Source organism: Procambarus clarkii, chromosome 47, assembly GCF_040958095.1.
Source record: "Procambarus clarkii isolate CNS0578487 chromosome 47, FALCON_Pclarkii_2.0, whole genome shotgun sequence".
Lineage (NCBI taxonomy): Eukaryota > Metazoa > Arthropoda > Malacostraca > Decapoda > Cambaridae > Procambarus > Procambarus clarkii.
The window spans coordinates 23,451,827-23,474,824 of NC_091196.1; the positions used below are offsets into that span (position 1 = coordinate 23,451,827).

Sequence of the window (22,998 nt, forward strand, 5' to 3'; positions counted from 1 at the left end):
GTCAGTGAGCGGCCGCCGCTCGTGAAGGACGTGTGTGTGTACGTGCGCGCGCACCTCGGTATTCGTGGCTCCTGCGGCTGGCCTGCCATAAACCCCTTCATTAAAGTGCATCAAGAATAATTACCCGCCGGCTTTAAAACACCCTCCCAACGTATTATCGATGTAATGAATCCCCCAAATCGTGTTAGAATCTTTTAACTCTCTAAAACAGAAAGAATTAGCCTCCAATCACTTCAAAAGTCTCCAGTGGCCGCCATTTATTAAAATATTGTGTAAACAGAATGTATTTTAACTTTGCATATACTGAAGTGTAAATTTCACTGGCTCTACACTCACCTCAAGAAGGCTTGAGTAACTAACGACTGTCGCAGAGTAACTACCCGGAACCATCTTTAAGCGCCTCTGCCATTGGTCCGACCCGAAGGGGGGTGCTCTAAGCCTACCATTATGGTAGGCCTTGGTATGGTGCAATTCACGGATATGGCATATATATATATAGGCCTACCAGCGTGAGTATGGTGTGCAACATGGCTACTCCCAGGCCTACGAGCGTAAATAAATAAATTATATATATATATATATATATATATATATATATATATATATATATATATATATATATATATATATATATATATATATATATATATATATATATATATATATTGTTTTAAAAATCATGCTAAAAACCACACAGTCAAGAAAATAAAAAACAGAAGTATGTGATTTATTCTCATAAAAATAAACCTTTGTCACACGGTACTGAAGAACCGGTTAAGTTAAAATATTTCGGCCGTGTCTATAGCTGAAGCTTCGTTGTTATTCGTCTTGATCATTCAGGCTGTTTTATTTGGCTTCTCGCATCTCGTAGTTTCCTCGACAACTCTCATACACACAGGAAAAAAAGGCTTAATGCTGGAAGCTCATACACACACACACACACACACACACACAGGGTGGTGAGGGGCCTCGTAGCTTGGTGGATAGCGCGCAGGACTCGTAATTCTGTGGCGCGGGTTCGATTCCCGCACGAGGCAGAAACAAATGGGCAAAGTTTCTTTCACCCTAAGTGCCCCTGTTACCTAGCAGTAAATAGGTACCTGGGAGTTAGTCAGCTGTCACGGGCTGCTTCCTGGGGTGTGTGTGTGTGGTGTGGGAAAAAAAAAAAAAAAAAAAAAAAAGTAATTAGTAAGTTAGTAGTTAGTAAACAGTTGATTGACAGTTGAGAGGCGGGCCGAAAGAGCAAAGCTCAACCCCCGCAAAAACACAACTAGTAAACACAACTAGTAAACACAACTAGTAAACACACACACACACACACACACACACACACACACACACACACACACACACACACACACACACACACACACACATACACACACACACACACACACACACACACACATACACACACACACACACACACACACACACACACACATACACACACACACACACACACATACGCGGTGGCCTCACGGCTGAGTGAACAGCGCTCTGGGGTCGTATTCCTAAGGGCCTGGGTTCGATCCCCGGTAGAGACAGAAACAAATTGGCAGAGTTTCTTTCATCCTAATGCCCCTGTTTACTTAACAGTAAATAGGTACCTGGGATAATAGGTAAATGGCAAAATAGGTAAAAGGCAATAGGTAAAATAGACAGCTATTACGGGCTGCTTCTTGTGTACTCACCTAATTGTACTCACCTAATTGTGCTTGCGGGGGTTGAGCTTTGGCTCTTTGGTCCCGCCTCTCAACTGTCAATCAACTGGTGTACAGATTCCTGAGCCTACTGGGCTCTATCATATCTACATTTGAAACTGTGTATGGAGTCAGCCTCCACCACATCACTTCTAGTGCATTCCATTTATTAACTACTCTGACACTGAAAAAATTCTTTCTAACGTCTCTGTGGCTCATCTGGGTGTGTATGTGTGTGTGTGTGTGTGTGTGTGTGTGTGTGTGTGTGTATGTACTCACCTAGTTGTATTTGCGAGGGTTGAGCTCTGGCTCTTTGGTCCCGCTTCTCAACTGTCAATGTACAGATTCCCGAGCTTACGGGGCTCTATTATATCTAAATTTGAAACTGTGTATGGAGTCAGCCTCCACCACATCACTGCCTAATGCATTCCACTTGTTAACTACTCTGACACTGAAAAAGTTCTTTCTAACGTCCCTGTGGCTCATTTGGATACTCAGTTTTCACCTGTGCCCCCTTGTTCGCGTACCACCAGTGCTGAATAGTTTATCCTGGTCTACCCTGTCAATACCCCTGAGGATTTTGTAAGTAGTGATCATGTCTCCCTCTTACTCTTCTGCCTTCTAGTGTCGTGAGGTGCATTTCTCGCAGCCTTTCCTCGTAACTCATGCCTCTTAGTTCTGGGACTATTCTAGTGGCATACCTCTGAACTTTTTCCAGCTTCGTCTTGTGCTTGACAAGGTACGGGCTCCATGCTGGGGCCGCATACTCCAGGATTGGTCTTACATATGTGGTATACAAGATTCTGAATGATTCCTTACACAGATTTCTGAAGGCAGTTCTGATGTTAGCCAGCCTCGCATAGGCCGTTGATGTTATTCTTTTGATGTGGGCTTCAAGAGACAGGTTTGGTGTGATATCAACTCCTAGATCCTTCTCTCTGTCCGTTTCATGCAGTACTTCATTTCCCATTCTGTGTGTGTGTGTGTGTGTGTGTACTCACCTAATTGTACTCACCTAATTGTGCTTGCGGGGGTTGAGCTCTGGCTCTTTGGTCCCGCCTCTCAACCGTCAATCAACTGGTGTACAGATTCCTGAGCCTATTGGGCTCTATCATATCTACATTTGAAACTGTGAATGGAGTCAGCCTCCACCACATCACTTCCTAATGCATTCCATTTGCTAACTACTCTGACACTGAAAAAGTTCTTTCTAACGTCTCTGTGGCTCATTTGGGTACTCAGCTTCCACCTGTGTCCCCTTGTTCGCGTCCCACCAGTGTTGAAAAGTTCGTCCTTGTTTACCCGGTCGATTCCCCTGAGGATTTTGTAGGTTGTGATCATGTCCCCCCTTACTCTTCTGTCTTCCAGTGTCGTGAGGTGCATTTCCCGCAGCCTTTCCTCATAACTCATGCCTCTTAGTTCTGGGACTAGTCTAGTAGCATACCTTTGGACTTTTTCCAGCTTCGTCTTGTGCTTGACAAGGTACGGGCTCCATGCTGGGGCCGCATACTCCAGGATTGGTCTTACATATGTGGTGTACAAGATTCTGAATGATTCCTTACACAGGTTCCTGAACGCCGTTCTGATGTTAGCCAGCCTCGCATATGCCGCAGACGTTATTCTCTATTATGTGTGTGTGTGTGTGTGTGTGTGTGTGTGTGTGTGTGTGTGTTTACTAGTTGTATTTACTAGTTGTATTTTTGCGGGGGTTGAGCTTTGCTCTTTCGGCCCGCCTCTCAACTGTCAATCAACTGTTTACTAACTACTTTTTTTTTTTTTTTTTTTTTTTTTTTTTTTTTTCCACACCACACACACACACACCCCAGGAAGCAGCCCGTGACAGCTGACTAACTCCCAGGTACCTATTTACTGCTAGGTAACAGGGGCATTCAGGGTGAAAGAAACTTTGCCCATTTGTTTCTGCCTCGTGCGGGAATCGAACCCGCGCCACAGAATTACGAATCCTGCGCGCTATCCACCAGGCTACGAGGCCCCTGCTATCCACCAGGCTACGAGGCCCCTGTGTGTGTGTGTGTGTGTGTGTGTGTGTGTGTGTGTGTGTGTGTGTGTGTGTGTGTGTGTGTGTGCGTGATTGACAGTTGATTGATTGACAGTTGAGAGGCGGGCCGAAAGAGCCAGAGTTCAACCCTAGCAAGCACAACTAGGTGAATACAACTAGACAAACACCCACACACACACACGCACACACAAACACACATTCACACACACACAAACACCCCACAAACACCACACAAACACCACACAAACACCCCACAAACACCACATGCCTGTGTCGAAATCCGACAAAATATGTGCTCCAGGGGGAACATAAACTTCATTATGGGTAAAAACGACATATATACATCAAGACGAAATATACAACTGTAATATATCTCAATATTTCTGCCCAAGGGTACAGCAGTGCCTCTGCTTTTGTCCAGAGAATCTGAATATTTCTCATTTTGTCCAGAGACAATATATTCCTCACTACTGAGAGTACTACGAAGGACTGAGGAATAACGATTGACTTAGTCATATTAATTTTAGTTTTCAGGATTCTGGTAGATTTTCAGATATATATGTTTATTTTGTACATGGAAGGAGAGATGGTAAATGTAGTGGGGATGGGAGGGAGAGAGAAGAGAAAGGGGAAGAGGGGGGAGAAGAGAAAGGGGAAGAAGAGGGAGGAGAGGAAACAGGAAGGGATAACACACTTGGTGGAAACTTCACACACACTCTAAATATTCGTTGCCAAGTACCTAGAGTTCTACAATGGTCCCCCATTTACTGAAGCTCCTTAACTATCCTCTCGTTGTTATTGACGTAAATGCAGGGCGTTTAGCGGTTAATAAGCGGATATTGAGAAGTGTTCTTTGCTTAGCTTGGGTTCTGTTTCCAGTTGTGGCTCTATTTCCTCCTGTGGCTCTGTTTCCTCCTGTGGCTCTGTTTCCTCCTGTGGCTCTGTTTCCTCCTGTGGCTCTGTTTCCTCCTGTGGCTCTGTTTCCTCCTGTGGCTCTGTTTCCTCCTGTGGCTCTGTTTCCTCCTGTGGTTCTGTTTCCTCCTGTGGCTCTGTTTCCTCCTGTGGCTCTGTTTCCTCCTGTGGCTCTGTTTCCTCCTGTGGCTCTGTTTCCTCCTGTGGCTCTGTTTCCTCCTGTGGCTCTGTTTCCTCCTGTGGCTCTGTTTCCTCCTGTGGCTCTGTTTCCTCCTGTGGTTCTGCTTCCTCCTGTAGCTCTGTTTGCTCCTGTGGCTCTGTTTCCTCCTGTGGCTCTGCTTCCTCCTGTAGCTCTGTTTCCTCCTGTAGCTCTGTTTCCTCCTGTGGCTCTGTTTCCTCCTGTGGCTCTGTTTCCTCCTGCGGCTCTATTTCCTCCTGTGGCTCTGTTTCCTCCTGTGGCTCTGTTTCCTCCTGTGGCTCTGTTTCCTCCTGTGGCTCTGTTTCCTCCTGTGGTTCTGCTTCCTCCTGTAGCTCTGTTTCCTCCTGTGGCTCTGTTTCCTCCTGTGGCTCTGTTTCCACCTGTGGCTCTGTTTCCTCCTGTGGCTCTGTTTCCTCCTGTGGCTCTGCTTCCTCCTGTGGCTCTGTTTCCTCCTGTGGCTCTGCTTCCTCCTGTAGCTCTGTTTCCTCCTGTGGCTCTGTTTCCTCCTGTGGCTCTGTTTCCTCCTATGGCTCTCTTTCCTCCTGTGGCTCTCTTTCCTCCTGTGGCTCTCTTTTCTCCTGTAGCTCTGTTTCCTCCTGTGGCTCTGTTTCCTCCTGTGGCTCTGCTTCCTCCTGTGGCTCTGTTTCCCCTTGTGGCTCTGTGGCCTCCCAGGTGACTGTAGTAACTGTATGACAGATGCTGATAACATACATGACAGTGTCAGGAGCACGTGTCAAGTGGAGTCAGGATGGGACGAGGGTGTCATGCAGATGTGTCATGTCATGTCTGGAGCCCCGTCCATGAGGGAGGGAGGGAAGGAGATAATAGAGAATGAAGAAGAGAGGTAGACATAGGAGAGGGTGTGCAGAAAGAGGGAAGAGAGAGAGAGAGAGAGAGAGGGGAAGCAGATAGATGGGAGAGAGAGGGGGGGGGTCAGATAAATATGGAAAGAAGAGGGGAATGAGATAATGGAGGGACGATAAAGAGAATGAAGGGAAATAATGGAGGAGAGAGAATGAAAAGAATGGAAAATATAGATGAGAGAGAATGAGAGGTGAAAAGAGAGATAAAACACAAAAGAAAGAAATACCATAAGAGATGAATGGGAAAAATAATTCAGAATAACGAACAAACAACAGAGAAAGAGAGGAGAGGAAACACAACGAAAAAAGAAAAGAACAGTAAGAGACAAAGATCAATAAAAACAAAAATAAGATCAATAAAACCGACGATAATGAACTCCCTTCACATTAATTATCTGCCCAATTATTATAGATTATTTGCTTGTTTTGAACCTATTATTTCTTGCATAAAAAGAGTCTTTAATCACACCGCAACGAGTTCAAAGCAATGTTGAAGAAATTGGGTACATGTAAGGGCCCCCAAGTAGGATAAGAGATATTGACAATTATTGGGAAAGTGCGAATATGATGAGACACGAGACAAGACGAGGAGATAAAAGAGGGTGAGCAGAATGTGACAATAACGAAACCCAAGACACGTTTGCCTAAGCAGCACTTGGCATCATCAGAGGCAGAGGGAAAGTGATCGCAAATAGGCAAACTTAGCTCACTGAGGCTATTAAAATATATTTCCTCCAACGATTTTTTTTTAAATAAATGTAGTTTTTATCTACTAACTTTATCTTTGAATTACTGTAGTATGAAAAATGAGATTTTAACTGGTCTATAAGGTTATAAAATACTCAAGATAAGCTAATTTAATTTTGTAACTAAGGGAGAATTTAAATAAGTTATTATGTTAAGAAAGACATTCTTAATTTAAAAAAAAAATACCTCTTAAATTATAAATTGTCGCATCAGTTAAGAGAAAAAATACAGTGAAGCAAATGGGCAGAAAAAGATATTTCGATACTTTAAAATTTAATTCATAAAAAGCTGTTCATATAAATAAAATAAGAACCATTAGCATTTAAACTTTTGCTTCATTAAAAAGGAAAACAATTTTCTTTTTGAATTAACACTTTCATTTCATGAGTGAAAAAAAACACAGCTCCAAAGGAGCTAAACAAAATAATAAAAATATTTAGAAGGAAATTATATTTTAGAACTGTAAATATACTAATTATTATTACAAATGTGATATTACAAATGCCACATCAGGTGACACCATACCACATCATACTTCATTATACCACATCATACTTCATTATACCACATCATACTTCATTATACCACATCATACTTCATTATACCACATCATACTTCATTATACCACATCATACTTCATTATACCACATCATACTTCATTATACCACATCATACTTCATTATACCACATCATACTTCATTATACCACATCATACTTCATTATACCACATCATACTTCATTATACCACATCATACTTCATTATACCACATCATACTTCATTATACCACATTATACTTCATTATACCCCATTAAACACATCATTCCACATAATGCTTCGGACCAAAGACCCTCACTATCGCTATCATCTTCACCAGACCAAATTTAAAGTGAGAAGTGACTTATTTTGGAGCTTATCGTGACTAAGTATTCTGTTTACCTGCACTTGTAATGGCAGCATACCTGGGCAGCCGATTGATTACTAGTTAGCACGGCGGTCGTAAGAGCATTTCGTGTAATGCTGGGCGGCCCTGGCATTCATTAGATGTAAATGTTTCGTAATTACGTGTTAGGTGTTCCCTTGGGGTGGAAGCACGAGGGAGGGCAGTAGTTGTTGTGTTAGGAGCGGGAGCGAGTGTGTGTGTGTGTGTGTGTGTGTGTGTGTGTGTGTGTGTGTGTGTGTGTGTGTGTGTGTGTGTGTGTGTGTGTGTGTATTCACTTAGTTGTGCTTGCGGGGATTGAGCTCTGCTCTTTCGACTCGCCTCTCAACTGTCAATTAGTTAATTAACTGTTACTAACTACTGAATTTTTTTCACACACACACACACACACACGCACACACACACACACACACACACACACACACACACACACACACACACACACACACACTCACACTATTATTTCCGCGCGCTGTCCACTCAGCTATCAGACCCCTACACTTGTGTGTGTGTGTGTATACTCACCTAGTTGTACTCACCTACTTGTGCTTGCGGGGGTTGAGCTATGGCTCTTTGGTCCCGCCTCTCAACTGTCAATCAACTGGTGTACAGATTCCTGAGCCTACTGGGCTCTATCATATCTACACTTGAAATTGCGTATGGAGTTTGCCTCCATCAGCCACTTGGTGTGTGTGTGTGTGTGTGTGTGTGTGTGTGTACTCACCTAGTTGTACTCACCTATTTGTGCTTGCGGGGGTTGAGCTTTGGCTCTTTGTGTGTGTGTGTGCGCGCGTTCTTGCGTGCACGATAATGCGTGCGTTCATGCGTGTGGACTAATATATACTTACCAACGTGTGTCTGCAAGTTGAGCATTAGCTCCTGGGCCCCCGTCAGTTGAGTTCCATGTTGCCTACTGTAGCAGCACCTAAATTTTCTACGTTCTATTACTACTCGTAATGAGTTAGGTCTCTACTCATTCCACTTGCTCACTACTTGTGCTAAATAATTCTTTGTGGACATGTTGTAAATACGTGCATCGCTTCTTGCAGGGGCGGCGTTCGAGCCCCTATGGGTGAAGTGGTTGGATTACCATGTCTTCATTCCATCCACATATCTCCCAGTTCCATGTCCTAGACTTATCCTAGCTCCTTGTCTTCATATCCCAGCTCCTTGTTCTCATATCTCAGCTCCTTGTCCTTATGTCCCAGCTCCTTGACCTCGTATCCCAGCTACTTGTTCATATATCTCAGCTCCTTGTCCTCATATCCCAGCTCCTTGTCCTTATATCCTAGCACCTTGGCCTCATATCCCAGCTCCTTGGCCTCATATCCCAGCTCCTTGTCCTCATATCCCAGCTCCTTGTCCTCATATCCCAGCTCCTTGTCCTCATATTCCAGCTCCTTGTCCTCATATCCCAGCTCCTTGTCCTCATATCCCAGCTCCTTGTCCTCATATCCCAGCTCCTTGTCCTCACATCCCATCACCTTGTCCTCATATCCCAGCTCCTTGTCCTCATATCCCAGCTCCTTGTCCTCATATCCCAGCTCCTTGTCCTCTTATCCCAGCACCTTGTCCTCATATCCCAGATCTTCGTCAAGATTTTCCTGTCCATGTGCTATTTAGACATACTGGTTAAGCGCTGTCTCGCAATAACCCCATCTCCGTGAACGCCTTGATGAATCTTTTACGTCGTGATCATGTTACCTCTGTATAACATGATCTTCTATGTGTATTGAGTTAGTTTGAACTCGTAGAGCGTTGTTAGGGGCCCGCTCCCACGGCTTTCCATAACATCTCAACCCTCTAATTTCAAGAAATAGTTTTTTAACGAGTTTCTGAACTTCTTCTGTAACTCTCTGGTACTACGTATTCTTAGTTATGTTAAATAAGAACATATTGAAGGCTTCTTTGTCTAGGAATGTCACAGGCGAAATATTCAGTCCCATTGCGTTGTGTTGTTTTGATGGGGCCTTCGTTCGCGTAGCATCGGATTGCTGGAATCCGGATAGTCACGTTACCATATTATCGTACATCTTCATCACCAGTCACGTGACGATGTGTCGTGCGTTTGGGACCTGAATCATCGTCCAGGAGGGTGTCGAGTGGTGAGTTATGGCAGTGTATTGCGGTGTTTATGTGAGTCTACCCCTGCTCGACTGTCTTGGCCCCTCTCTCTCTGTGTCTCTGTCTCTCTCTCTCTCTCTCTCTCTCTCTCTCTCTCTCTCTCTCTCTCTCTCTCTCTCTACTTCTCGTCTTCCTTCTATCTTAGTTCTTTCTCCTACCTTCTCGTTCTTCTTTCCAGTTGCTCTCTGTCAGATTCTCTCTAAAGGTAGTTCAGTAAACTGCAGAAATCTCTTAGTCTTAAGTCTAAAATGTTATTCAGTATGCAAGGCTGACCTTTACCCGGAAGGGCAAGTCGGCGTTCGAGTCGTGTTCATGACCCCCCGAGGTGTATAATTACCTCAAGCGTCGTGACGTTAGGTCCATGGGGGGAGGGGGGGACGTCAGGTCCATGGGGTGGGGGGGGCACGTCAGGTCCATGGGGTGGGGGGGACGTCAGGTCCATGGGGTGGGGGGGGACGTCAGGTCCATGGGGTGGGGGGGGGGACGTTAGGTCCATGGGGAGGGGGGGACGTCAGGTCCATGGGGGGGGACGTCAGGTCCATGGGGGGGAGGGGGGACGTCAGGTCCATGGGGTGGGGGGACGTCAGGTCCATGGGGTGGGGGGGGACGTCAGGTCCATGGGGTGGGGGGGGGACGTCAGGTCCATGGGGTGGGGGGGGGACGTCAGGTCCATGGGGTGGGGGGGGGACGTCAGGTCCATGGGGTGGGGGGGGGGAAGTCAGGTCCATGGGGGGGAGGGGGGAAGTCAGGTCCATGGGGGGGAGGGGGGGACGTCAGGTCCATGGGGTGGGGGGGGGACGTCAGGTCCATGGGGTGGGGGGGGACGTCAGGTCCATGGGGTGGGGGGGGACGTCAGGTCCATGGGGGGGGGAGGGGGGACGTCAGGTCCATGGGGTGGGGGGGACGTCAGGTCCATGGGGGGGAGGGGGGGACGTCAGGTCCATGGGGGGGTGGGGGGGACGTCAGGTCCATGGGGTGGGGGGGGACGTCAGGTCCATGAGGTGGGGGGGACGTCAGGTCCATGGGGTGGGGGGGGACGTCAGGTCCATGGGGTGGGGGGGGACGTCAGGTCCATGGGGGGGGGGGCATACACAAGCACAAAGGACAGACAAGTTGCTATATGTGGAATTTGTTATAGCGAGTATATCACGGTCTGGGGTGGTACACTTGGGTTCGTTCTCGAGTCACAGTTCCGAATTCGGGGTTCGAATCCTGGGGGAGCGGGAGGGCAGAAATGGTTGGGTGCGTTGTCTGTTACCTAATGGGTCCCGTGTTCACCTAGTAGTAAATAGGTATCTAGGACTATTAGGTACCTATTTCTATCTTTTTGTGGGGGAGGGGGGGTAGGACACCTCGATATAAGCCTGACATGTATATATACACACTGTCTACCTGTCCCCCTGGTATGATGCATTAATTTTATTATTTCTTTAAGCCGTCACTCAATGTGTTGATTACTCTGTCAGTCATTGACAGCTGATGTTTTTTCCTGTCACTCAGAATTTTATTAACGTCATCTGTCACTCAATGTCTTGCCCCACGCTGTCACTCAGTGTCCTCTTGACGGTGACTGTCACTCGGTGCCTCTCCTGTCTGTATAGTTATGGGTTTATGAAGAATCCTCGAGTGGCACCATACCAACGAATTTCTGGCAGTCTAGAAAGATGCAGTGAACCCATTGTTCAATTCCTATTTAATCACTCGTCTCGCTGGGGTACTCTAGGAGATTCATCAGGCAGGTTTTTTTTTCCCTTTCACTAAACCCATGTTCCCTCATTTAGTTGTTCCATTTGGTTGTTGTTGTTCCACTTCCTTGTTTAGCTCCCCTTCTCGTTCTCCCCTTTAGCTCCCCTCTCAGTTCCTTGTCTTTATATTGCAGCTCCTTGTCCTCATATGACAGCTCCTTGTCCTCATATGACAGCTCTTTGTCCTTATATTCCAGCTCCTTGTCCTCATATTCCAGCTCTTTGTCCTCATATTCCAGCTCCTTGTCCTCAAATCCAAGCTCCTTGTCCTCGTATTGCAGCTCCTTGTCCTCATATTCCAGCTACATGTCCTCATATCCCAGCTCCTTGTCCTCATATCCCAGCTCCTTGTCCTCATATCCCAGCTCCTTGTCCTCATATCCCAGCTCCTTGTCCTCATATCCCAGCTCCTTGTCCTCATATCCCAGCTCCTTGTCCTCATATCCCAGCTCCTTGTCCTCATATCCCAGCTCCTTGTCCTCATATCCCAGCTCCATGTCCTCATATCCTAGCTCCATGTCCTCATATCCTACCTCCTTGTCCTCATATCCCAGCTCCTTGTCCTCATATCCCAGCTCCTTTTCCTCATATCCCAGCTCCTTGTCCTCATATCCCAGCTCCTTGTCCTCATATCCCAGCTCCATGTCCTCATATCCCAGCTCCTTGTCCTCATATCCCAGCTCCTTGTCCTCATATTCCAGCTCCTTGTCCTCATATCCCAGCTCCATGTCCTCATATCCTAGCTCCTTGTCCTCATATCCCAGCTCCTTGTCCTCATATCCCAGCTCCATGTCCTCATATCCTAGCTCCATGTCCTCATATCCTAGCTCCATGTCCTCATATCCTAGCTCATTGTCCTCATATCCCAGCTCCTTGTCCTCATATTCCTGCATGCAGCATTTCAATGTGCATGCAGGAATATATATATTCAAATATATATATATTTTAATATATATATATTATATATATGTCTGACCCTCAAATTATCAAAGAATAAATCCTTCATTCCTAAAAGATGTATGGGAAAATAATGACAAAAAAAAAGGGTTACAAAAAAAGCCTAAAAAAAAAAGTCATTTAGGGAGAAAGTAAGATTAAATATGCAAATGACCACGCAGAAGAATACGGAGGGAAGTGGTTTTCAGCACAAGGGGGGAAAAATATAAATAGCAAGAAGCATAAAAGAGAATAAAGTGTGTGAGAGAGAAATGGGAGGGAGGGAGGGAGGGGATGAGATTGCAGCGTTTTGTGAAAGAGAGAGAGAGAGAGGAAGCGAGAAAGTGAGAGGAGGCAAGAGATAGTGAGAGAGAGAGAGAGAGAGAGAGAGAGAGAGAGAGAGGAAGCGAGAAAGTGAGAGGAGGCAAGAGATAGTGAGAGAGAGAGAGAGAGAGAGGCAGAGAGAGAGAGAGAGAGAGGCAGAGAGAGAGAGAGAGAGAGAGGAAGCGAGAAAGTGAGAGGAGGCAAGAGATAGTGAGAGAGAGAGAGAGAGAGAGGCAGAGAGAGAGAGAGAGAGAGGCAGAGAGAGAGAGAGAGAGAGGCAGAGAGAGAGAGATAAAGCGAGAATGTGGGGGGGGGGGAGCAACACTTAAAATGCATAACAAAGTGATGCATATATATATATATATATATATATATATATATATATATATATATATATATATATATATATATATATATATATATATATGTCCCCAACACCTGTCACAAAACACGAATATCTACCTTAATATGTGTTTGAATCACCTGCTGAATACGCAATGCAGGTGTTATTTAAATATATTATTGATATGAATGTGTAACGAGCAAGAGAAGTCGTCAGCTAAACTAGACAAGAATGCGAGTAATAATGGAAAATTAAAAGTTATTGTTGGATAATTATTAGGACACGCAATATATATAATTTTTTTTGCGAATTGTTAGTTTTAAATAGCATGAATATTATACTTTTGATAAGCTTTTGTAAACACTATTTTATTGTCTATGTCATTATTTGGGTGATGTTGATTTAATAGGTAATGTGTCGGATTTCACTGGTGTTCAATCAGCCTTTCATTGAAGTTCAACCAACATTTCACTGTAATACAACCAGTCACTGTGGTCGAACAAACCTTATCGTCGCATACCTTCGGATATTTTTTTATTATTATTTTATTTTATTCAAGTCAAAGTCCCTAAAAAAACACATACACACACACAGACACAGAAAAGCTCCCCCATCATAAAACAGGAAAAACACGAGCCTACGGAAACAATATCATGTATGACAGGAATAACTTCATTTGTTGACGGTGTTTGTAAACTCCTGATTTACAGCGAGGTGTGTATGTGTGTGTGTGTGTGTGTGTGTGTGTGTGTGTGTGTGTGTGTGTGTGTGTGTGTGTGTGTGTGTGTGTGTGTGTAATTACCTAAGTGTAGTTACAGGATGAGAGCTACGCTCATGGTGTCCCGTCTTCCCAGCACTAATATGAACACACACACACACACTAGTGTGTGTGTGCGTGTGTGTGTGTGTGTGTGTGTGTGTACTCACCTAGTTGTGTTTGCGGGGGTTGAGCTCTGGCTCTTTGGTCCCGCCTCTCAACCGTCAATCAACAGGTGTACAGATTCCAAGGTGTGTGTGTGTGTGTGTGTGTGTGTGTGTGTGTGTGTGTGTGTGTGTGTGTGTGTGTGTGTGTGTGTGTGTGTGTCTGTGTGTGGGTGTGTGTGTGTGTATACCACTTCTCTGTGTACATATAAAGAGTTCAGGACTAAGGAATACTTTCTGGCTGTTCAGAAAGTTATTGTGGTGGCTTTAAATATCTCTTTAAGACTAACGCATGTACGGTAGTCTTAGTAATTAATAATTCATATTAATTAGTACCAGGTATTTGTTATATAATTATCTCATTACTTGATATCTTTTTTTAATTAATATTAGATGGCTTTGATGTGTTTTTTTCTCTCATTGTAAACACTTCAACAAAATATATATATTTCATAAAATTTCATTTCAGTTTGATGAAAAAGTTCAGTTATATATGCAAGTTCAATTGTATTTTATGGGTATAATTAGTAATTATTGTCCCACATATTCGAACGTCAGGTTCGAATAAGTGAAGTATTCGAACATCAGCAAAAACAATCAATTACCACGTAATAGGTTCAATAAGTTCAACATTGAGAGATCAATCTCACTGCTCAGTGAGGGAGATCTTTCTCTCACTTGCCATGGAGGAAGATCTCTTTCTCTCACTTGCCATGGAGGAAGATCTCTTTCTCTCACTTGCCATGAAGGGAGATCTCTCTCTCACTTGCCAGGGAGGGAAATCTATCTCTCACTTCCTAGATGTCACTGCTTGCTACATAGCCACACTGGCTTACCCCTTATAATTATCTCACCTACATATTTGCTAAGTACAACCCCACACTCACCCCCCCCCATACATCCACCCATGCCCACATACCTTCCCCTTCTCCCCCACTCACCCATACATACACAGACACACACATACACCGTCAACCTGTCCCCGAGGGGAGAGGGGTCGTCCCTGAGACAAAAGCTAGCCACCAACCTTGGAACAAGCGACAACAACGCCACCTTTTTCAGTAATTACAAGCATTCTCGGCCGAGGAAACAATGTTATTCGTCTCCTGCTTGATTATATCAACCTTACCCGTCTCAAAAACAAAGTAGTTAAAGTAGTTTCACTTCATTCACGAACCCAAATAAACTTTTCAATCCATTCGCGAACGCAAATAATAATTCCAATTCATTCACGAACCCAAATAAACATTTCAGTCAATTGCACGCAACTTGTCCCTTTCATTCAGACGACATTTTCTCTAAAGTAACAAAGTGGCCATTTTCCTACTTGTATTTCTACTTTTTAGTGCTGTCAAGTGTTGCTGTCAAGTGTTTTCCGGTCGTTCGGGGATGTGGGGAATATTATTGGGTTGAAAGACAAATGAAATCATCAGAAACAGATTTTTATGTTGCGAAAAACAAGTTTTGCTTCTGTTGAAATGTGTCCAGCTCCAGTGAGCTGGGTGATACAACGTCGGTTTTGCTTCCTGCAGGCCAGCGTTCGATCCCGCGATGATTCAAGTGATTGGAGATCATTCCTAAGCACTATCTCCTCATAATTACCTTATCGTCGTTGAAATGTGTAGAAAATACCCGGATTTACCTTGTAGGGTAAATAATAACCCATTATAACCTCTCCTACCCTATCAAAGCTTATTAACGATTCTATAAATTTAACAATAACACGGCAAACTATTATGCTAGGAACTAACATGGCTCGTCTCTCCCTCCCTAAATGCAAGCTCCTCTTCGAAACGCAATCACCCCCCCCTCCAATCCCCCCTCCAATCACCCAATCTATTCTGCTTCCATCGTTGCCCGAGAGCTCGAATGCAAATTGGAGCCATGTAGAAGCAACTTGGGTCGGGCGCTCACTGAACGGAGGAGATCATGGGTTTCCTTCATCAAATAGAGAGATTTTCAGCGAATGTTCGCTACTATGCGATCCGCTTAGTGCTGCTGGTGGTGGTGGTATATGACTCTCTTGAGTTCCGTGTTTGAGCGCCCGGTGCTCGCAAATGTTTTCTGGCGGTTATGTGAGGTTGTTTATGTGTGGGGCCTTGTGTGCACACACACCCAATTATGTGGTTAAGTGTTTGGGATGTGTTGATTAGGTGTTTAAGAGTCAGGTCGTCCTGAAGTTATGTTCGTCGCATTCATCAATTAACTTCTTGAATATTCAAAACATTAACTTCTTATAGATCTTAACTTCTTGTTCATCTTGAACATTAATTTATTGTTCATTCAAAATTGGTATTTTCTCATACGTGATTTAATATTATTAAATATTAAAATTTGGTGTAGATTCAGGCTTATGCTAGGCTAGGTGTTTTAAGTTATATTGGCAAACTTAAATTCAAACTCTCTACAGGCTATAGGCTCGTTAAAGCAGCGGCTGATTCAAACATGCATAATTTTTAAACTACTGCAAATTCAAAATCTGTATTTTCTCAGATATAAAATATATTAAATATAAGATTATATTGAATAATTAGACCTAACTTAGGTTAGGATGTTAGGCTCTGTTGGTAATTTTCAGTAGATGGAGGAAGGATTTATAAAGGTAAGATCCAGCCAGAGGCTTTACTCCCGAAAAGCTTTACAGAAAAGTTCCAGAACCGAAGCTTTACTCCAGAAAGCTTTACTAGAACCGAAGCTTTACTCCAGAAAGCTTTACTAGAACCGAAGCTTTACTCCAGAAAAGCTTGAATGTTATCAGCTTAGAGTCGAGTGTAAAGACTTTTACATTAAAAAAAAGTAGTAAACGAGGAGTATGATGTCAGGATTAACGAGCAATTGGCTGTACCATAAAACAAAACAAAAAACTATTTATGAACCTTTAAGCAAAGCTTCAGCTTGGATGAACTGTAAACTCCCGATTTTGAGGTTTGACAAAAAATTTAGTCAAACTAAAGTTGGTTTGACAAAAAATTTAGTCAAAATAAGGTTGGTTTGACAAAAAATTTAGTCAAAATAAGGTTGGTTTGACAAAAAAATTAGTTAAACTATGGTTGGTTTGACAAAAAAATTAGTCAAACTAAAGTTAGTTTGACCAAAAAATTTAGTCAAACTAAAGTTGGTTTGTCAAAAAAATTAGTCAAACTAAGGTTAGTTTGCCCAAAAATTCTCCCGTGAACCCGGTGATAATGACCAAAGTGCTCACAAACAACCCAATTAAGCTTATTAGTAATTGAATTCAATTAAAAAAAAAGGAAAATGTGCTCTAATAGTTCAGTAATATTTAGTCAACAAAGTCCAAGTGGTTCGAGGGTGTCAATTAGAGCCAAACGTTCATAAGCGTTCGGCGCAGTGTAGGGGTTTACGATCAAACAAAAGCGAATCAAACACTATATATGAATCTCGTGGAACAGATGGCATTGTTCTTGGCTCGGAAACTGGGATTCCGGGTTCGATTCCCATGGCGAGACAGAAATGGTTGGGTACATTTCCTTTCACCTAATGCCGCTGTTCACCTAGCAAGAACTAGGTACCTGGGAGGTAGGCAACTGTTGTGGGGGGGTTCACTGTTCAATATTCAGGTTTCCAGTTCAAAGTTTATATATCATAAAATGTTGTTGATTTAGATTTGGCTACTCAGAACGAAATGTCCATGTAGCACGGGATATGGTGAGCCCGTAAACATATCATAATCTCTTCGATTTCTCTGTTATCTTATAGATCAACATAAGTTCCCTATAATCCCCGTGGCGTAGTGGTAAGACACTCGTCTGGCGTTTCGCAAGCGCTTTGGCCTGGGTTCGTATCCTTGCCGGGGATGATTTACTGAGCGCCAATCCTTAACTGTAGCCTCTGTTTACCCAACAGTAAAATGGGACCTGGTTGTTAAACGATTTGGCGGGAGTCATATTCCAGGGACCATTAAGATTAAGGACTTGCCCGAAACGCTACACGTACTAGTGGCTGAACAAGAATGTAAGAACTCTTTTATAAATAAATAAATAAAATAAACAAACATAGTTTTACCGGCGTATGTATCCACTCAAGACACGCATTTTGAACATATAATTTTACTACCAGATAATGCGTACACCAAGCAGAAGTTCCACGGCATTAAAGCTTATTCTGAACAAGTCAAGTTCAAAAGCTGTATATTAAGTCTTATAAAACAGTGGCAAGTCGTCAGACTGAGAGGGAAAACACACACATATATATATATATATATATATATATATATATATATATATATATATATATATATATATATATATATATATATATATATATATATATATATATCAGGGGGAGTATGATGTGTATAGATGTGTCAATGGTCCACAAGTTATATTTTTACCTTTGTTGAATTCACTTTATCCACCATACAAACACAACGAAACTACCACGTTGCTACGAGGTTCGAACAGGTCTTAACACCTAACAAGTTGCCACAACCAATATATCAAGAAGTAATAACGTTCTAAATACGTCATAAAAACGTTATATAACAACATGTAACAATTTGATTACAAGTTGTAATAAGCAGAAAATAGGGAAAATTACGCTGTGTGTTTGCAGGGAATTCATATTTCTTTCTCTCTCTAGCACACACACACACACACACACACACACACACACACACACCCACCCACACACACCCACACACACACTCACACACACTCACACACACACACACACACACACACACACACACACACACACACACACACACACACAAACACACACACACACACACACACACACACACACACACACACACTCACATACACCCACACACACACACACACACACACACACACACACACACACACACACACACACACACACACTCAACGTAAGATCGTGAGCTCCAGCACAACATGAACACTACAGGTTTGAGCTTGTAATTAAGAGCCCCATTTCACACACACCCGAGAAACATGCCATCAAAACCACACTCCCGTCGTCAAAATGTCGTCCCAGTTCACACACAAATGTCTTTTTCGTGATCGCAGAAATAAATGAAATTTGAGAATTCGTGTCGTAAGTAGGCACGTTAGTGGTAATTAAATTTAGGTAAAGTGCGTGTGCGTGGCAGAGAGTATGAAATGTTTCTTTGGCACGCAAGAGAGAGAGAGAGAGAGAGAGAGAGAGAGAGAGAGAGAGAGAGAGAGAGAGAGAGAGAGAGAGAGATTTCAGAATGGGCAAAACAACATTGCTAGTGGACAGGAAGGTTAAGAATAATCTATAACTAGTCCACTAGTCTCACTCTGCAACACACTAGCCTAGGAGGGCCGTCAGCGTGCGGTTGAAGGATTACCTCTCACGGTAGAGGAGTAATGCATTATTCAACACACAACTTTGCCTCTCTGTGCAACCATCCGACGCTCTCGACATCATAATATTAACTCGAGTGTTTGGAAGCGACATAATGGTGACACTCTCTGTGCTGAGCTGAACAAGCGAAGCGAGTTATTGATCTCCCTTCTTGCCATATATTGACTTTCATTATTGCCATCTATTGACCTTCATTCTTGCCATCTATTGACCTCCATTCAACGTGCAATCAATGCATGTTGAAGCAAGCTCATTCAACCGACTCTTATAGAGGCGTAGTTTAGCCCTCAACTCCTGTGGTCAACTTCGCCATTCACATGGACTAGACGGTACAACGGCGTCCTCTCTTCTTTTAGAGTTGGGGTTCCATCCTATCCCTTCCCTCTCGTTCCTATCTCTTCCATAAGTGATGGAATCATGTTGGCTCGGCGCTCCCTCCATCCTCCCATCGACATTTCCTTGCCTCTGAATTCGGCCTAAAAGTCTATCCAATCACCGTTCTCTCCGGGAACTTTTCAACCATCGCTGACCATAGGTGGACGCTCAAATTTTACCTAGACATCCTCGCCACGTATGTCTGGAGTCATCAATTTGGATGATGCCAAGTTCTGAAGAAAAACAAACAAAAAATGAGCTTTTTCGTGCAAAAATATTGTTTGGATGATGATGTAAGGTGCATCTTCTATCTTTGTGTGTGTGAGCGGAATACTAAAGAGAAAATAGACGTCTCTATTCATCATCTTTTACAATCTCTTCCTCTTTTCTCTTGCTATCGTATCTTTCCAATCCTTCCTAATCTTAAACCTTTCTTTCTATATATTTTTCCCATTCTTATATCCAAGTTTCCTTCCTCCATCTTTTCTAATCCTCACTATCCTGTCTTATTTCCATATTCCATATCGTTATCCAACTGGTTGACGATTACTTGCGGTGATCTGTCAAGTGATAATAGATCGAACAGAAAATTAGAAATCACCTCACCTTTGTACCATATATTAACTACCACCTCATACGACGTTGCGCCGTCACGCAGGTGCAGTCGCACCTCCACAGATCTCCAGTATCAGCTCTTGATACTGGTAATGGCTCAAAAGGGCCACCACTTACGGGTTATTCATGCCCGTGCCACCTTTTGGGTGGCTTAATCTTCATCAATAACGATGTTGCGCGCTCAACACATAGCTGTATTATACCTTTTGTATTATACAATATTAATTCCTTTCACGACCAAAGATCACATTCACTCCAAACATTTGAACCACTTACAGGCTACTCATGCCCACTTACTCAATTACTCATACCCACTTACTCACTTAATCATGCCTCTCTTGCGGTGGCTTAACCTTCAATCAAATCTTCTCTGACGTGATAAATGTCCAAGACTGACCAAAACGTCGTCACTTAACCTATTTTCAGACGTGTAGGCTGGGTACCTAAGTGTTGACCAGACCACACACTAGAAGTTGAAGGGACGACGACGTTTCGGTCCGTCCTGGACCATTCTCAAGTCGATTGAGAACATATTTCAGCCACGTTATTGTGACTCATCGCCTGCACTGGGTACCTAATCCGGAATATACTCATATTGACAAACTCGTGTCAGTGGCAGGAAAAGCAACTCATTCACAGGTTGAGTTACATAGCTACGGAGTTACGGAGTTACCTTTACTGTAGCGTGGGAAATGGGAGCGTGTACCCAGAGGCTTTGCTTATGTCAGGTGAGTTAGTTAACATTATTAACATTATTCGCTGGGCATTGTGCGTTTGTTAAGCAGGGTGGGATTACCCAGTTGAAGAGGAGGAGGCTGGAGACTGCATCTGGAGAGAAAGAGAGAGAGAGAGAGAGAGAGAGAGAGAGAGAGAGAGATGTATTCAGCAATAGTGAGATAAAGAGTGGCCTGAACACAGTGCTGCCACCTCCTGGGGTGTTTTGCTAATACAACACTGCTCATTTCACTTCAAACAATACACTCTTGCGTGTTTCTAAGTGTGTGTGTGTGCGAGAGAGCATGTGTGTGTGTGTGTGTGTGTGTGTGTGTGTGTGTGTGTGTGTGTGTGTGTGTGTGTGTGTGTGTGTGTGTGTGTGTGTATATATGTACTTATAAGTGTGTGAATTTTAAGTAACTATCTTTAAATCTTAACAATTAATTGAAAAAAATCATTATTATTATAATTGATATACTATTTTTTTTCCTTTATATTAACTAATAATTGGAGTTCTACTATCGTTCGTTATTCCTCTCAATTCCTTCACAAATAATAGCAATTCTTGCTGTTAAATGAGTCAACGAGGGAATGGTCTTAGAGCCTATGGTCAAGGATGTGCTGGGTCAATACGTCAGTGGTCAAGGCTGTGCTGGGTCAATACGTCAGTGGTCAAGGCTATACTGGGGTCAATATGACAGTGGTCAAGGCTGTACTGTGTCAATACATCCGTGGTCAAGGGTCACCACTACCCAGTGTGGCACGGCTGGCATTAACCAATGTGCCCCCTATCTGGAACCATCACACATGAATGGCCTCATAATTAATGGCGACAAAGCGAGGCAGTGACTAACTACCGCCTCTAACAACCCTGTTGACAGTTACTGAGAGTGTTGCCAATCGCTGTTGTTAGCGGGGTGACTAATTGCTTATTGAATGTCGCTAATGAATGTAGCGATCTAAGAGGTTTCTTGAGTACTGATACTGTTTCTTGAGTACTCATACTGTTTCTTGAGTACTCATACTGTTTCTTGAGTACTCATACTGTTTCTTGAGTACTCATACTGTTTCTTGAGTACTCATACTGTTTCTTGAGTACTCATACTGTTTCTCGAGTACTCATACGGTTTCTTGAGTACTCATACTGTTTCTTGAGTACTCATACTGTTTCTTGAGTACTCATACTGTTTCTTGAGTACTCATACTGTTTATCGAGTACTCATACTGTTTCTTGAGTACTCATACTGTTTATCGAGTACTCATACTGTTTCTTGAGTACTCATACGGTTTCTTGAGTACTCATACTGTTTCTTGAGTACTCATACTGTTTCTCGAGTACTCATACTGTTTCTTGAGTACTCATACTGTTTCTCGAGTACTCATACGGTTTCTTGAGTACTCATACTGTTTCTTGAGTACTCATACTGTTTCTTGAGTACTCATACTGTTTCTTGAGTACTCATACTGTTTATCGAGTACTCATACTGTTTCTTGAGTACTCATACTGTTTATCGAGTACTCATACTGTTTTTTGAGTACTCATACGGTTTCTTGAGTACTCATACTGTTTCTTGAGTACTCATACTGTTTCTTGAGTACTCATACTGTTTCTTGAGTACTCATACTGTTTCTTGAGTACTCATACGGTTTCTTGAGTACTCATACTGTTTCTTGAGTACTCATACGGTTTCTTGAGTACTCATACTGTTTCTTGAGTACTCATACTGTTTCTTGAGTACTCATACTGTTTCTTGAGTACTCATATTTGTCTGTACTCTCTCTTCTTCTTCCTCTTCGTTTAGCTGAGGTTGCAGAGGTTGAGCTTTAGCTCCTTAGCTCCCTTCCTCTCAATCTTCAATTAACTGGTGTACATAGGATCCTAATTTCTTGATGCATTGGCACTTATTTTGTTCTGATATTTGTGTGGCTCGTTTTAATGCCTAGTTTGCACCTGTGTTTTCTTGTTTGTATCCCGTTCAATTTGTCAGTATTTTTCTAATCTGTCAATTTACCGAAGTATTTTGTATGTGAGAAACATGTCTCCTCTCTTTCCATTTTTCGTATGTTGATTCGAGGTTTATATCTTCATGTCCTCCCTCTCAGCTCTGGGATTACCATTTTGGTATATCTCTGAATACTCTTCAGCTTCATTTTATGTATGACTAGAGATGAGCTTCATGCTGACGCT

The 22,998-nt window shown here is 43.1% G+C and overlaps 2 protein-coding genes across 4 annotated transcripts in view; one reads left to right on the forward strand and one right to left on the reverse strand.

Moving 5' to 3' along the window:
* The first annotated feature begins 11 nt into the window (after window positions 1-11).
* LOC138350772 (protein CEPU-1-like) overlaps window positions 12-22,998 on the forward strand; it is a 42,916-nt gene continuing 19,929 nt past the window's right edge. For 2 of the 3 annotated variants that reach the window (XM_069302133.1, XM_069302135.1), the window contains exon 1: window positions 15-162. The gene's annotated coding sequence lies outside the window, so the exon portion shown is untranslated. Of the gene's footprint in view, window positions 163-22,998 lie in introns of all 3 variants that reach the window. The other variant, XM_069302134.1, reaches the window with a different exon arrangement.
* LOC138350877 (probable serine/threonine-protein kinase kinX) lies at window positions 4,549-7,479 on the reverse strand. The gene is made up of 2 exons (XM_069302324.1): window positions 7,405-7,479; window positions 4,549-5,322 (listed from the first exon to the last, which is right to left on the reverse strand). Exons 1-2 carry the CDS (start codon window positions 7,477-7,479, stop codon window positions 4,549-4,551), a joined length of 849 nt encoding a protein of 282 aa, XP_069158425.1.